Genomic DNA, 18,507 nt, shown 5'->3' with positions numbered 1-18,507 from the left:
AAATAAAATCTAGAAAATTATAAACTTCAATCACTGACTTCCGACAATTGCCGAATGCAGGTTTTGCTTGACTAAAGAATACAAAGTATGATACATGACATAAGAATAGAATGCCTTTTATTGTCACTGTACACATATACAATGTATATTATATACAGTACATGTGCGATCAGTGCAAACATGTAAATATATCCTTTCAATACAGCTCCCACTAAACAACAAGTTACAGTAGAACTAACTGCAGACAATAAACAGTAGTGCAAAATAGGGAATGAGAGGGGGGGTAGGGTGAGGTGGAGTAAACAGTTCTGAGATAGAACTGGAGATATATACTAGAAGTACTATGTAAATATAAGATGATAAATAAATAGTAGTGCAAAATAGGGGATTGGGGGGGGGGGGGGGGGTAGGCTTAGGTGGAGTAAACAATTACAAAAGCGGCGGCGCGGTGACTAGTCGCAGCAGCTCATGGCTCTCCTTTTCGGTTTTAAGATGCATTCATTGCAGAATCCCCAGGAATAGATGGATCTCGTATGAATTACTTTTCAATTATAATTTTTTTTTTACAACAGAAGATGACAATGAAAAAGAATACTAGTTGACTTGGCATGACTGTATAACATTATACAGTATATTACTCTTACAATGGCGCCAGAAGTCAGAGATTGGAGTTTATACTTGAAAATGTTGAAATATTTCTGTTACAAAAACACATCGATCCACATTATAAAACATGCAAAACCAAATTTATGTGCTATTAGATGTTTCAATATAGGGCTGCACAATAGATCGTTTCAGCATCGATACCGCATTGTGTGTGTATGCATTAGTCAAATCGCAGGGTATGCAATGGTGAGTTGGGATTATAGTTGATCATCAATTGAGAATACATGAGGTTTGTGGATAATAAAACCAAACCAGTCATTGCAAATAAAACCATAACGGATTGAAACTTTATCATTTGGATGCATTTTAAAGGCATTTCATGAGAGTTTAAAGCATTCGTGCACAAAAATTTACAACATTCGTAACTTTAATGAAAAATAGATTTACTGAATGACCACATTATTTTACATTTCATTATTAAAATTCTCTACCTGAATACTGTCTGACTCTGTTACTTTTACATTTTTATTTACTGTATTTGTTTATTATTTCTTAAACATGATTCACACCCTTTTGAAATTGTATTCATATCGCAATATTTATCACAAAAATACAAACTAATTGCAATATCGTGCAGCCCTACAGTACTTCAATATAAAAACCACTATCCCACAGCATTATACAGCATGGAAGAGGATGTATAAAATTAAATTATCTGACTGTGTTCATCTGACAGGGAAAAAAGTAATATACAATGAAAATGGCTCGAGAGAGAGTAAATTAAGGGGTAATGTTATTTTTTTAATTTAAGTCAACTTAACAGTTCAAACTTAGTCCTCGTGCGATGGTGTCCTGGAGAGTTTAGTTTCAAACCCAATGAGACACACCTAACCCAGCTAATCAAGCTCTAGGTATACTAGAAACTTCCAGGCAGATGTGTTGAAAAAAGTTGGAGCTAAACTATCAGGAACACCAGCCCTCCAGGACTGAGTTTGTGCAACAGGTTTCTTAACTTTAAGTAAACTCATCTTCATGCTTTATAGGCAATGGGCTTACTACTCACTTAGTTAAGTAACGTATCATCACTTTTTTACACTTTTCTATAGTGTTCAACAGAAGAAAGAAACTCAAATAGGTTTGGTAAAAGTGGAGGATGAGTAAACAACGACAGAATTTTATTCATTTTATTGGGTGAGCGTTAATAACTGTACACTATAAACACTTCTTAATATTGCCATCTCACCTGACTAGGTGTTTGGGAAATGCCAGATTTGCTGCCTGTCCATATAGACACTCTGCCTGTACTATGATATGGAGCACCAACAGCAAAATCTGCAAATGAGAACATGAAAGAGAAACTGTCAAATCACTTAATGCCACAAGAAGGCAGCAAAGTAAAATGCCTTGACTGTAGTGTAGGAGTAGATATAAGCATCTTGCATGTTACTGATGAATAGACATAATTCAAACAGACCACACACACATAGATACACACACAAATATTAGATATGTTCCCCTTTTGGAAGAGTTTGTTGTTGAGGCTTTCTAATTAAGTCTATAAAAAATAAATAATAAGGTGGGTTCTATAATAAGGTGGGTAAGGTGGGTTAAATAATAAGGTGTGTATCTAAGCTATCACAAAAGTTACTGTGGCATGGTTTACTCTGAATGAGCTCTGCAAACAAAATTCAACTATTTTAAATAATAAATGCCAGTCAAGTAAAGAATCCCACAAATCCTACCTTGGAAGCCATCTTGGTTAACATCACCAATGGCCACAACAGACATGCCAAAAGCTGAGTCTTTGGGTCCAGTTAAGACCATGTCAGCTTTGTCACGAAACAATCCGTTCTGGTTCATATAGACGTACACTGCACCACCTTTGTCCATTTTCCGGTCAAAATAAAACGGGGCTCCAACAATCAGATCCTTCCAACTGTACGAATAACACAAAGACATGCGTCACGATCTTTTTCAGAAGTTAAGCAGAGATGAAAACAAAAGCCAAAGACTTCCTTTACCCATCATTGTTAAGGTCAGCAACAGCAACACTATTGCCAAAATATGATCCGACTTGTTCCCCTGTGACAGTGACTTTTATATTGACTTCTCCGCCGCCACCCCTTTTCAAAACTTCAGCCATCATCACAGATCCTTTGGCTTCATCTCTTGGTGCTCCTGTTACCACTGTGTCCTTGCCTTTGACTAAAACATCCTGATCCACAATCGTTGAGTAACCTAAAGAGCAATTGGTCCATAAGTTAAATAAGATTTTGTTTGTTTGTTTCGTGCACAGGCTGATTGTTTCAATTTGTAAGGCCTCAATGTAAAACCAAAAGACGCATTGCCTTACATTTTATATGTTTATGTGTTGTTATTTTTTTAATTCTTGTTTTTCTCAAGAAAAAAAAAAGTTACCAATATATATGGGTCAGTAAATTCACAAAAATATTGTTATTATTATTATTATGTACACTTTCGCGTACGTATGAATGGAAGTCTATGGTGAGAAAAGTGCAGTGTGACCACAGCTTAAGAGGTTTAGTTGCAATTTTCCAATTTTGGGAGTGATTTGTGCTCTGTAAACGTGTGGAATAATAAATTACAGGACTCATTTCTACAATAATTCCTGAAAATGATGTAGCATGCATGTTGTGTCACAGTCTTGTGTCTCTGTTGTTCCGTGTTCCATGTGCTTTCTGTTTGTGTCATGTGATTCCGTGTTATTTTCCCGCCATGTGTTAATGTTCATTAGTTCCACCTGTGTCACACCCCCTGTTTGCATTCAGTGCAATTATGTCATGTGTATTTAAAGCCCTGTTTTCAGTTCAGTCTTTGTGCGGGATTGAAGTGTCAACCACCCTGGTGATGTTCCATGCTCCATGGTCCACTGTAATCGGGCCATAAAAGTTAGGCCCGATAGAGCCCGTCAAGTACAGTTTGATTGGCAGCTTTTTAAAAGCCCGAACCCGTTTACTGCCAGACATTATTCAAATGTGCACATGAACACGGCTTTTTTCAAGAATGAGTCGTTTATATGTGTTTTAACATAATTTATTTATAACAAACGTATAGGCCACTTAGAAGTTAAAATAAGTCCTCTGTAACCGTAATATCTCAGCACTTTGTATAGGCCTAAGTTATGCTTAGCCTTTAAATGGGCAAACACACAAGTCTTTCCTAACAAATTAAATTAAAATAAATTCTAAATTATGATGGGTATTTGGAAATAACGAAATTAAGATAAAGGCTCTGCAGGATTTGTTTATGACTTCTCTTCACAATCCGGCCTTAAGGCGACGGTGAAGGTAAATATTAAAAGAATATTGCAAACATTAGCCTATATACTCAGACTACATTATGCATTTTTGATTTAATTAATATTTAGTTATGTGTTTTTGTGGAGGAACATTATTAAATCCACTGTAGATGGCTGTAGCATGGTCCTATGTTCACTGATGATGCATCCAGCAGCACTGAACGCCCTTTCACTGCTGCTGCTACTGGCCGGGATGCATACTGATCTGGCTAATTTTGCAGGTTTTGGCTAGGATTGTTTGTTCATCTTCCACCAGCCAAGAACATCCATTTCATTTTCCATGACTGTGGTGTCAATGTAGCGAGTGACCTCGTCATTTTTCCTGTCAGCTTGCTGTACATTCTCTGTCATCATTTGTTTCATCATTGTGCTAATCGAACTGCATCACATGACTGTTCATTTACCGCGCAAGCCCGAGCCCGGCCCAACCCCATCTAAAATAATAGAAATTAAGCCTGAACCCACCCGAACCCGTAGGGTCCCGTCAGGGTCAAGATCTTTAGCTCTAGTTCCATGTTACATATTCTAGTGTTAGTAGTAAGTGTGATGGTTTGTAAAAAAAACACGTGTTATTGATAACTTGTGTGATCCTGTGCATTTTTAGAAGAGCAAATATGACAGTTGACAATTATTAGCCCTACTGTGAAATTTTTATACTTTTTTTATAAGTAATGTTTACCCGAGCAAAGGAATTTTCACAGTATTTTATATATATATATATATATATATATCTTGTCTTCTGGACAAAGTCTTTTTTTTTAGTTTGGCAGGAATAAAAGCATTTTATTTTATTTATTTTTAAGATTTATTTTTAAGATTTAAGATATTTTATTTTTTTTCTATTGGCTAACGAACAAACCACTCGTCAAATGACCTGCCTAATAAACCAAACTTGCCTAATTAACATAATTAACCTAGCTAACCCTTTAAATTGCATTTTAATTTGAATACAAGTATCTCTACTGTTTCAAATCCTTTATTTTATTATTGTTAAATGGACCAAAGCAAATATGACACAAGAGTTATTTTTTATGTGTTAACATTGATTAATAATTGCTACAACAAATATACTGCTCAGTGTTCGTTAATGTTAGTTAATGCATTTCTAACATAAAGAATTAAGAGCTTATGTTAAAGTTTAACCATTTAAATAAAAACTGAACTACTGTTTTCACTGTAGCTGTCTTTTTATTTTTGTAAAAAAAAAAAAAAATGTCAGCAAACTGAAAGCATGCATGTGTTGTTTCCTTACCAATGTAAATATTCCCTCTTCTTAAATCTGGAAGCTTGCTTTTCAATATATCAAACTCATCCGCAGGGTTGTGCCACTTTGAAAAAATATTTCCTGCGTATGATGGAAAATTATTAGAGGGGGAATTTAGAAAATGTACTTCCTTCATTGATAAAAGCAAATAAGCAAATAAGCTGCCATCACCTTGCCAGTTGAAGCATCCTGGAGCACCGAGAAGGATCTCACTGAATGTAACAGCAGCAGACATCCCTGCCAGACACATGCCTTCATTGTTCTGGTCTTCTCTGGGGTCGCAAATCTCATCATACGACTGCCATTGAGAGTCAATTCGGTTGAACTGCAGGTCATTTCCCCGAACATAACACTTCCCAATCATGCGGAAATTGCTGGAAAAGTTACGTATGTAGCGATGGCCACAGGCCTGTAGAGTGATGAATGTCATGTTGAGATATTGGTTGAGATGTTGGCTGTTGTTATTTTTTTTTTATGTGATTTAGATATTGGAAGGGATTATAGTTAAGTAATTTACCACAACACGGCCCCCTGGTTGACTCTGACTGGCAATGGACACGCCAAGCCACATGCCATCTATCAGTTCATTTTTAGGGTCTGGTTTATCTTCAGGATCTATAGAACACAAAGAAGTTATTTAGATATACATGGTACCATGCAAGGCTGATTTTGGTCATGATAATAACATGTTGATTATTATTGTTATTTTTAATGAAGAGTGCAGAAAATAAAAGTAAATAACATTTTATTAAAAGTACATACTGTAAATATACAAACAAATGTAAAAAACAGCATAGACAAATAACAGCTACAACAACAACTATAATAATGATGACAACGATGATGATGATGATGATAACAACAACAACAACAACAATAATAATAATATCATCATCAATGGACATTACTTTATTTTAAATTACTAGCATTAAATAAATAAATAAATAAATAGATACACTATTGGTATTGATAAAACTTTATCAATTAACTTTTTTATTTTAATCGATTATCACATATAAAAATAGCTAAAAATAAATAAAGTGTCATTTGTTGCAACAGAAATTGTTGTGTCATATACAGTAACAGAAATATATATGACAGAAACAAAAATAATTACAACAATTATTTTCATAAATATCTATAATTTAAATATGCCTTTATCCAGAGGCGGACTGGCCATAGGAAGCACCGGGACATTTCCCAGTGACCAGACGGTCAATCGTGAATCTGCCCAAGTTGTCAATAATTGTTGTTAATAATATTATAAAATTAAAATTGAAGCAAACTGATAAAAAAATAAATTTAGAATTAGATTAGATTTTTTTTATAAATTGCTGGAAACATAATAATAAAAAATTATTTTACTAAACATATGTTACAACAACAGTAATAATATAATAAACTTAATATTACTTAAAAATATATCATTGGAAACTAACAGCTTATTTAATTTATTATCAGTAATTGTAAACAGGCAAGCAAGCAAACTAATAAACTAAATAATTGTATTCATTCAATCATTCATTCATTAAATAATTATTTTATACATTTATTTAAGTCTCACACAAGTGGCAGGGCAATTAATTACATTTTTACAATACCAATAATAAAATTTTAACCCTTGTGTATTCTTCAAATTGACTAACTTTACATTACATTAGTGGCTGTTTTTGCCCCATAGACTTCTATTATAACATAATTTAATGATTGCAAAGCATTGACACCAAATAGTCATGCACTGTTGATTGTTGGTGGTTTTCCCTGTTGTTTCTCTGTTTACAACCATAACAAATGCAAGTGTATTGTTGAGGTTTTTTTTTTTAAGTACCAAAGCATTTTTCCAAAATATATGTCAAAATAAGATTTGTCACCAAAAATCCTTCCATTTGCTGAAGTTGAGCCAAATTACACCTCAAAATCACCCCAGAGTAAATGAAAACATCAACAACAGCACACAAGGGTTAAATATTGCAAATGGGAAGAATGTAAGCACAAGCACGTTTACGACTTCTATGGCAAAAGAATGGCATACTTGAGTTGATGAGGTTCAGTCTTGTGCAGTCTTTGGAGTCTGTAGTGATTGGACAGGCGTAAACATCTCCCGTCTCATTGGCTGACAGTCCAGACTCTGCCTTCTCTTTCGGCGCTCCTACCAGAAGCCTGAAACATGTATAAACCCGACTGAGCTCAAGTCTGTCTCAAAGCAGAATATTAGTCTCTACATCTGCCGCAGTATCATAGTAATGGCCATCTGAGACAACAAAACACATTTTTCACACAACACTTTTCAAGGATAAGGCAGAAATTCACCTTCGGCAGCAGTCTGCCAGCTATTGCTTGTATTCCAGACTATCCTTACAATTGAGTGCACATTGCAGATAAACACCAGCATGTCTAACACTTATCTGTCTGGGCTTGTCAGGATATGTGAACGGACTGGAAGGACTTGTCAGAACCCATTACTAGCAGAACACAGTGAACTGTGGACAGAAAATGCCACTGATGGAGCTCCTGGCGTCTATCTATTTGCTGAAACTTGCTGTTAAAAGTGCCAGATTATTATAAAAAAGTCTCTAAAAAGCACATGAGACTGGATCACATTTTACTTAAATGATCAGCGGGGTTACATAACACACTTGGGAATGGATAACTTTACGCATTCATGTCTCTACTTCTCTTGCATTTCCATAAGTGAGCTATTATGACACACTCTCTCTTCATTTCTTGCAGGGAAAATTGCTTACTTGAGATCCGCCTCTGAACAAGTATACGATTTGATTTTGATTACAAAAAGCAGGCAGCCCTAAAGATATACGTCAGGCCGAAGATACCCCAGCGTGGCATCCTGGAGCAGATGTAATCCTCCAGAGCCCTCGAGGAAAGCGAGCAGAATCAAAGAGGCATTTCAATTAAAGCATAATCACAAAATCAATGAAGTTTATTTCAATATTTTGTGGGAGCACGACAGACATAATAATGACTAAAGCGCTGCCTGCCTGCAAGCTCGATTCATTAAAGTTTCATGATTTTTCGAGACACGCACCCTAGTTGCTATTTTATCCACCTTGCAGCCCGAGGCCTCATAAATATTCTACTCTGTGAGGGATGAGATCTCATCAGATCATGACTCGTGTCTAACAGGATTATGAATGGGCTTTAGTGGGCGATGTGGTCATTTCGTCCACGTTTAAATTCCGTTTGGTGAATTTAAACAGAAATGGATCACGTCTGACAGTCTAATCATTACAGGTTTCATTTCCTCCAATAGAGGACTTGTTATAAGTAGTTACAGCAAAGATATAGCAAAAATTCTGACACAATAAGCAGGATTTTATTATTATTATTTATTATTATCATTTTATTATTATATATATTACGTTTCAGTATGCAAAGAACGATTGTCAGATTGTATTAGTAATTTGGTACCAAATCACAGAGTTTCTGTAATACCGGTATACCAGTAGTTGCCAACTTTAAACATTGCTCTGTGTGTATTTGTTTGTGTATCAAATTAAGCTACTGTATAGTCAAAATCTGCAATGAAGATTAATTCATTACTGGTTTCAGCAGGGTTTTCCTTTGGAATTTTTATTTAGTTTTTTACTTTTATGAGTAAAGTGAGGTCTGTGGTTACAATGCCCATAGAACAAAACTTGTGGATTTGCAATTTATAGTTATGTGTTTCAGTAAAATGTTATTTTATTTTGTTCCATACAGTGCTCAGCATACAGTAACTGAGTACACCCCCATTTTGAAAATGAATGGTTTTATCCATTTCTCAGTGAATATAGACAATGCATTTAAACAAAACAGATTAAACAGATATATTTATTAAAATAATATTTTAGTCAACAAACATATTTAGAAATGGAAAGTTATTACAATTAAATTCAAGCAAAATATAGCAAAAAAAACTACAAAATTTCAAAAAAATTCTCATTTTCAAGTTTGCATTTAATTTTTCTATAACATATAAATTTGGGTGTACTAATTTATGGACCATTATCGTAAGTTTTTTTTGTTAGATAAGCTCCAGATTTGGCTTCAGTACTGACTAATCTAATGTATATGCACAAATATAATATTGTATAGCTTCGTATTAAAAATATTACTTTTAAATGAGAGATTTCTGATATATGCTGAGCTCATATACGCTGAGCACTGTACAACTGATAACAAACAAATTGTCATTTAAAACACATTTGCATTATAATGCATTATAAATAACCAAATGTGTCATTGTTATCTTCATACATTTTCAGACATGCTCATATTAACTATTTACTATTTACTATTACTAGTAATATTACTATTACTATTTCAATTAGGGCTGCATGACAAGTAGAAATACGATATTGCAAAATTTTATTTTTCCAAGATAAATAATTGGATATGAATATAGTTTTACAAGATGTAGGAGGAAGTTTGGAGAGGCTAAAAGTATTCAGGTACAGAAATTGAATAAATAACAATGCAAAAAATGTGTTTCTTTGTCTCGTTTTAATTCTAAATATCTAAAATTCTTAGATCAAGCAAAAATATTGTTTTGTTTTCACCTTCAGAAGTCAATATTAAAGAGCCCAAATTGTGCATTAAAAAGGTCATATTTTGGTTTTGTTGGGTCTCCAGCAACAGGCTGATAGCATCCATTGTCAAAAAACACTTTCATTGTCTTATTATATACACTTACTTTTACGTAATTATCACAACAACTTCCATTTAAATTGCTTAGCAACTCATTAGTCCCCTCCTTTGCATGAAGCGAATCTGCGGTGATTGGTATGATGACACAGTCTGTTGTGTAAATCAGTAAAGAAAGTGGTAAGTGTTGCGTATTCAACATGGTTTTAGACACGATATGTGAATATAAAAAGTTAACCAGATACAGTACAAGCCGTGTGGAGTGATTACAAGTAACAAAACACAATTAAATACGTATTTTGCAAGCTAGAGGATGGCAGCCATTTTAAATCTTACTTACAGCTTGAGATTCGGAGGAAGAAAATGGTTCATATGAACTGTGTACTGACAAAAGTTCCGGTCAAGGTCTGACAAAGTCCCATACATATTTTTATCAAATACTCTGATTGTATGATCCTTCCTTTAACAAATGGCCACCAAATCATGTGTTGCAGGGTAGGTTATTAAGCATCAGAATGCTCACTCATTAATGTTTACTCATCTTCAGTCATGATTATTCCCACACACACCTGCACTCCGCTAGTGTTTGAAAGGAAAGGTATGTTTTACCAGATACAGCACTTCATATTTGGTATCATTTGGTTTCATGTCAATGTCAATACTTACAGGCAAAAGATCCGAATGAACAACAAATCATTTAAACGACTCTGATTTGACTCTTTCTTTTTTAAAATTAGTATTTTCAAACAAGGTGCACTTTCAGAATTAGTCCTCAACTGGAGGTTTTCATTCACTTAGAGCTGTTGCACACTAAATGAAAAGCAATTTTTAACAACCAATAATAGGGGCTCTTTAATAGTTTTTTTTATTTGGACTAGAAACAAGACAAAAGTTCTAAGTAAGATTTCTTTTGTAAACATTCTGTATAAATTAACTACAATTAAAATATAGATACAATTTTTGCTACACCTCCAAACATTCTATTTTTTTTTTGTGCACAAATGTTTTAATCTCTCTTGAAATGCTCATTCACGGGCTTTAAAAACCCAATAAAGCTTCACTCAATTATGGTTAAACTTATCAGTAACTCTACAAATCACATGTGTTATGTAGCTCCTGGTCAACTATAATTTCGCCTTAGCATTGCGTAACTTGCGATGTGACTATTGCAAATGTGCACATTATGATATCGATGCTGAAACAATATATTGCGCAGCCCTAATTTCAATACAATAAATATAGGTAAATAATAAAAGTAATAAAAAAAATCCATTGCTGTACATTGCAATAGGGCAACAAAATACTGCAACTATCTATTCCAAAAATTCTATCATAACCATTCACCCCAATGTCAATCCAAATCAAGTTAACTTGATTTCTTTCTCAAGGTATTTGCAACCAAGCAAACAATTTTGTGTTTAATAGACGTCTAATAGACATCTAAACGTAGACAGCTTGGCTAAAACAAAGCAGTGAAAATCTAATAAAAATCTAAGAATAGCCCAAAACTAGACTAGTCGTCAAATAGACTGTCATGGGTTTCAGGAAGGATGAGGGAATGAGGACTCAAATGCAACATAGTAGGTTAACAAGGAGGGTGGCACTAGACAATAGACGGGAGAGCACATGACAAAGAAGCAACACAAGCCATGTGCTCACACAAAATGAGACTAGAACACACAGCCAATGAGAGATCTCATTAACCGCGTGTTCACATGAGACACTAAAGCACGCAGTGCACGTAAACATGTACCACGTGCTAAACACAACACCAACAGAACACTGAACGCAAGACATGAGTACACAATAAATGAAAACGCTCACTGTGCACTCACACATGTAACGTGCATGTTTCATCCCAGCGCCACCCAAAACCAACTTGACTGAGACGCTAAGAATGAAACATCACGCTGGAGACAGAACAAACACAAACACTAGGAGGAGAGCGCATGTCGGAAACACGCCCAGACCTCGTACGGCAACATCAAGCAGAAACACGCATGGCCCAAGCACGGCCGAAACGGCACTCATACAAAAACGCAAACAATGACAGAAAATGAGTGCTCGACCCAAGAAAACTCGAGTCGAGCACAACATACAAGACAAGACAGGACTAGTGTCTGGACTCTGCCACCAAAACCAGAATTATCAAGACCAGAGTGGCAGAATCCTGACATAGACAGATTAGACAGACTTTATATGTGTAGTCATTCGTTTCTGTTTATTTGATGACTAGTCTAGTTTTGGCCTATTCTTAGACGTCTATTAGATTTTCACTGACAGCCCACATTTAGCCTTATTTTAGTCAAGATGACTATGTTTAGACGTCTATTAGACATCTTTTTAAAACAAAAAATGCTTGCTGGGAAAGAACCTTTCATTTGTTTCGTTCCTTTCATGACAGTCATTGAGGCGCAAAACAACCCTGACTGCCATTACTGTATATCTTAATTGTTCTGCAAAATATGCCCTTCAGGTTTGTAAAGACTTAAAGGAGAACAATTATTTGAATTTTTGCTGAACTCTCCCTTTAAAAATCACAATTCCAGTCTCGTCATGCACTGTACATAAAACGCTACATATTATTACTAAAATATGCTGCCCGAAGTGAAGATCAAATGCACAGACTGAGCTTTCTTTTGTGCTCAATTTGACAACACGCCTTTCACTGGTGATTTGTTGTTCCGTTTCTGTACTTGTTCATATGCATCACACATTGTGGTGAGGTAGACTTTGATGAGGACACAGACTGAGGTTAAAGTCAAAGGGAGGGAGACAGAGAGAGAGACGGGGGGAAGACAGGGAGGGACAACGAAAGACAAAAGGTGAAGTGAAAGACGTTCATCCCTCTCTCCCTTTGGGCCTAATTTCATTTGGACCTCCACAATCGTCCCCCTCAAACCACCACCACCAACAACAATCAGCTTGCATCTCCCCCTCATTCCTGTCATGTGACTGCAAATGTGCTTTCAGCAAGGACAAGACAGGAAATGAGAAAGTCAAGAGAAGGTGAACGTGCGAGAAAGAATGTCAGGCTCTTCCTCACCGATTCATGTTCACCACAGTAGAATCCTTCCTGAATGCTGCAGCTCACTTCATATGTAAAAGGCGCTCAAAAGAATGCCACAAAAACTGAACAAAAACTACCTCACAGATTCAAAATAAAGCAGGCAAAATTGGATCTTGATTAAAGCGATACTTGAAAATGAATGAAAAGCTTTAATTTGTGGTGTTACATTTAGATCTGTGCACAGTTACACACTGAACTGAACTAATCTGAACTTCAACTCTGAAAACTGGACTGACACAGTTTCAATTTACTATAATCTTCTTTGCTAAGCTGCTTTGACACAATCTACATTGTAAAAGCGCTATTAAAATAATGATGAATTGAATTGAATTTTGGGGAAGCACGGTGACGCAGTGGGTAGCACAATCACCTCACAGCAAGAAGGTCGCTGGTTTGAGCCCTGGCTGAGTCAGTTGGCATTTCTGTGTGGAGTTTGCATGTTCAGCCCGTGTTGGCATGGGTTTTCTCCAGGTGCTCCAGTTTCCCCCACAGTCCAAAAACAAGCAGTGTAGGATAATAACAGAATAAGCTAAATTGGCCGTAGTTACGTGTGTGAATGCAAAAGTGTTTGAATGTTTCCCAGTGTTGGGTTGTGGCTGGAAGGATGGCGACCCCTGATTAATAAAGGAACTTAGCCGAAAAGAAAATGATTGAATAAATAATTCGCTTTAAAAAAAAATTAGCTGGATTAAAATTGTCACAAGGTAGATGCTGACAAAGGAAGTGCTGATCCAAAAGCAGGTTTATTATGGAGAGATGGTCAGGCAAGAAAAAGTCAACACAGAGGCAAACAGATGTATATGGGCAATTCCAGAGTCGAGGTCATATAAAAGCCGGATGATCAAACGGCAGACAGCAGGCGATGCAAACAGACAAAACAAAGCAAAGATCGATACACGGCAGGACAAGGCAAGGAAACCGTGCTGTAAAGTTCACTAGACAGATAAACAAGACTCAGTAACTAGTGTGTGTGTCTGTGGTGTTTAAATAGTCCATGCAATCAGTCTTTGACCATCCTCCGGCTGTGTGTATGCAATCAGTCAGGATTAGGAACCAGTGTGAGTGTGTGTGGTGCATGACTGGAGCTTGTAGTCCACAATGGCGGATTTGTAGTCCATTAGCGATCTGCAACAGCTAAATCGCTGATAATCATAACAGCTTCTAGGTCGTTTCCTATGTTTTATGCAGATGCATTCCCCTTCATAATCATCTCAATCAAACTAAAAAGATACATTTTTTCAAATAGTTATTCAACACATCTAGTTAAATTGTATTCATATCGCAGAATAAAAAATATTGCAATGTTGCATTTTTCTATTATCATGCAGCCCTATTTTGATTATTCAAACTTGCTGTTTTTTCATAACCATTTCTTCGATGTCTAAATGAACTACTTAAACCATCTAAAAACTCCTGACCAAATATTTAAAATGAGTTTCTACAAAAAGATATGCTTTAGTCCTTGAAAAATGATCAAATATATATATATATATATATATATATATATATATATATATATATATATATATATATATATATATATATATATATATATATATATATATATATATATATATATATATATATATATATATATATATATATATATATATATCAACAAATGATAACTTTACCTGAATCCCTACATGGGATACACTGAAAAAAGTATTGGAAAAAAAAAAAAAAAAGTTGATATGGGTAGGATTTAAACAAACAAATTAAATTTTGTAATGTCCAGCTTAATTCGTTTTATAACAAATTATAACAAATAAATAAATTAGTAACTTTATTTTGATGGTCCATTTGAGTATTAGTAGACTGTCTGCTTAAGATCTGTTGATAAGCTCAAAAATATATTTTTTTGCTCGTTCAAACTACTTTTTAAAATGAGCAGAAACAACACAATTCTTGAGATTTCATTGGGACAACTTAATTTTTATGTTCAATCTACATAAATTTTTTATAAGTATAAAGTATAAAATAAGCTTAATTTGTGTTGGGACAACATGAATGAATTGTGTGGAACCCTGCATTTTTTACAGTGTATGCTCCTTCAACAGACACTTAACTGACTATAAGAAACTTTGCAAGTACATGTCAATTTACACCAACCCTAACCCTAATCCCAACCCTAACCCCAACCTAACAGTCTATTTACAGTATAATCTAATGCGAGTTAGATGGGATGTAGATGTCTGCTTTAGAAGTAACTTAAGAAGTAACTTAAATATAACATATGGACCATCAAAATAAAGTGTGATCAATAAATTCTTTGCAACCACCAAAAATTTGTAAATCCAATGAATAATTTTTTTTCAGTGTATTTCACTTCAAAATGAAAGCCAAAAAGTAACCAGTATTTGATTATCGGCATTTTCTAAACAAAGAGCCATACGACATCTAATCCTTAAATACAGACTAGAAACCATCCATCCATGAGCATAAACATAAACAAAAACATATACTGCTAATGAATTGTTCAAAGGTGACAGCTTAGTTCATGCAATAAACAACAAAAAACAAGAAGCTTCCTGCTGTTTGATTAGTGAATCAGACTTTTAGCACAAAGCCGGCAGTTTAATATTAAACCAATATCAGTCACATGACATGGGTTTTACCATGCAATTACCCGCAGGTCTGGTGGTGAGCAACACATACCTCAGAGGCACGTCTACAAACCACAGGCTGGTTTGAGTTGACGTTCACTAAGGCTTTATTTTATTCAGTTCTGCTCAGTTGGAAAGCATATGACTCAGGCAGAATCCTCTCATTTAATCTTTTCTGCAGCATTAGCCTTCATTTTTTTTCTGCGGTACATTCTGTACAGTCAAGTACAAACAACACAGAGATTTCGCTTTTACATCTTGATGTAGTTAACATTTTAAAGATATATACTGAATGACATTTTAGAAGTTTAGTCAATTTAGAAGCTGAAATATTTTATGATCTTAAAAAATACCCCCTTGCTCCTTTATATGACTATTTTTGATAATAAAGGTGGTATTAATTAAACAATGGGTATATTTAGGAATCTCTTCATTTTGTACAATAATACAAGATGGCAGAATGGAATGCTTCCAAACTTTAAACGATAAGTTTTGTCTTATAAACCAAGATCTATTTAGATATTTACAGTTGCAGGACTATAATATGAAAGGAATGCAGGATGAGGATTAGCTTGTTCAGATTTTTGAGACATACAGGAAAAGTATGACTAAAACCATTTCTTAATTATATTGAGCAGTAAGTAATTCTAAAGGACTCTCAACAGACTATATAAGATTAAAATTGGAAAAGTAGGCATTATTTTGAATCAAGACAAATGGATTAAAACAGGAGTCCCAAACTGCCGGCCCACGGGCCATTTACAGCCCACCCTCCTCCTCCCTCTGGCCCGCAACTGACGTCAAAAATATAACAAGATTCGGCCCAACAAAACAAATATTTTTGAAACACTGTAATTGAGTACATTTATATGGACACCAATAATTTGATTTTAATGCGATTAAGACAATACTCTGATTAAAAGTCTACCATGTAAACAGCAATTTTAGATTAATTTAATCAGATTAAGGTCATAATCAAACTAAAGAGAAATCGAATTAAGACATGTGGAGTGTGCCGATTTTAGTTGCATTATTGAAGTGCATACAGATATGTAAACACCTTAATCGAACTATTAGCATCATGGAGGACTTTTTTGCGACAGGATAGGCCACACTCTCTCACACACACACACACGCACGCACGCACGCACGCACACACAAACGCACACACACACACACACACACAAACACACACACACGGCTGTTTGACACTCTGCACCTACAGAGTTAGTACAGACCACAGACACCTGCATCGTGAAATGTGGAGGTTTTTTTTCTTCCATTCAGCATGCGGTATGAACTTCCATTAAAACAACACTCTTCCAGCAGTTCATAGTCTCATCCAATACCCCGTTTGTCACAGGGGCATGCATGAAATGTTCCCGAATGAAAGTGAAAGTGCCAAACTGCAGTTAAAGTCGACAAATTAAAAATGAAACACCCGAAATTACATGAAAATCTGGAGGAAATGCAGATAGAGTGGTGATGCGATGACATTAATCGATCTATGTGCTATAACATGTAAAACGGGATCATGAAAGAAACATTCAAAAAGCAACTCATGTAAACACCTTAATCTTATTATTGTCTTATATAGATTAAGGCAAATAATTTGATTACTGATGTCCATGTAAACATGTTGTGCGGTCGTGTCTAGCCACTTGTGGTTTTGACCCGCCACCTAGTCGACATTTAAAGTACTGCATTCAGATTAGTTTTACTTTCATTTTCTCTACGTGTAAGGTCGAGAGAAACACACATCACATGCATTTAAATTCGGTGGCTGATTTAAACGTTAAAATAAAAATTGCCAGTAAAGTCACTTAAGTTAGCCAAGCTGCTTTCTGCTGTTCTTATGCAATTGCACAATACAATTGGTTGGGACAGAATAATAACAATTATGCCTATTATTTGTAGTATTTTCATAGCAATTTAAACTCCACCTTCAATATGTACAACAAGAAACAAAAAGCTAGAGTTTTGACTGCGAGTGTGTGTCTAACGCTCGGCCATACACACAACCACAGATATATTTCAGCAGCTGATTGTGACACGATAAACATACTGATTTGCATTATCACTGGTTACAGGTAATGCTTGAAATATAAAAGTCATGTCTGTTGTCCTAAGATGCATCAATTATGTCACATTTCCACTTTTTTCTTCTGTTTTACTCCTGGGTTAAAATTTGTGTTGTCCCACATACTGTCCCTCAACAAGCTCAAGAATGTGGTGTGAGATTGTTGGGAAAAAGATTTTTTATTACACCAAGAGTTAAATCTTTACAATCAGGGACTCCTCATCCTTGTTGGAGGAACTGTGGTGTAGAAGAGGCACATCATGCCCATATATTCTGGCAGTGCTCAAGAATTAACAGTTTTTTTTGGAAACTGTGCGGTCCACTATAAATAATATTTTTGATCTTTATATTCCTAGATAATTCAAAGTAATTTATCTAGGAAATATTCCTATTAACCTTGGGATGAAGAAGACCCACCAACTAAAGATGAACGGTTCGAAATAATAGCAGAAGTTGAGGAAATGGAAAAAATGCACTTTGATTACAAATAGAGATCTTTGAAAAGAAATGGAAAATGGCTGGCTTTCTCCACAACGACAATATAATTATCTATCAGTTAACATTTACATAATTCTAGAGTTTATGCATTATTGGGAGAATATATTTGGCAACCTTTTATTATATTTTATTTTACACTTATTCTATTTATTTATTTATTTGTTTATTTTATTGATTGGGTTAATTGAATATTTTTATAAATGTATGTATATAGATATGCATGTGTGGAATTTATCTTTTTAAAATATTTCCCAAATGATGTTTAACAGAGCAAGGAAATTTTCACAGTATGTCTGATAATATTTTGTCTTTTGCAGAAAGTCTTATGTGTTTTATTTTGGCTAGAATTAAAGCAGTTTTAAAATTATAAGCTCATTTAAGCTATTTTTTCGATAGTCTACAGAACAAACCATCATTATACAA

The 18,507-nt window shown here is 35.0% G+C and overlaps 1 protein-coding gene across 3 annotated transcripts in view; it reads right to left on the bottom strand.

Moving 5' to 3' along the window:
* itga3a (integrin, alpha 3a) overlaps window positions 1–18,507 on the bottom strand; it is a 71,831-nt gene that overhangs the window by 36,562 nt on the left and 16,762 nt on the right. For all 3 annotated transcript variants that reach the window (XM_056453812.1, XM_056453811.1, XM_056453810.1), the window contains exons 2-8: window positions 7,222–7,349; window positions 5,707–5,804; window positions 5,361–5,598; window positions 5,178–5,270; window positions 2,628–2,844; window positions 2,349–2,542; window positions 1,850–1,938 (exon numbers count right to left, since the gene is read on the bottom strand). In XM_056453812.1, coding sequence (XP_056309787.1) covers window positions 1,850–1,938; window positions 2,349–2,542; window positions 2,628–2,844; window positions 5,178–5,270; window positions 5,361–5,598; window positions 5,707–5,804; window positions 7,222–7,349 — 1,057 coding nt within the window. The remainder of the gene's footprint in view (window positions 1–1,849; window positions 1,939–2,348; window positions 2,543–2,627; window positions 2,845–5,177; window positions 5,271–5,360; window positions 5,599–5,706; window positions 5,805–7,221; window positions 7,350–18,507) is intronic.

This window comes from Danio aesculapii, chromosome 3 (assembly GCF_903798145.1).
Source record: "Danio aesculapii chromosome 3, fDanAes4.1, whole genome shotgun sequence".
Taxonomy (NCBI): Eukaryota; Metazoa; Chordata; class Actinopteri; order Cypriniformes; family Danionidae; genus Danio; species Danio aesculapii.
This window is presented reverse-complemented; position numbering and strand designations above follow the sequence as displayed.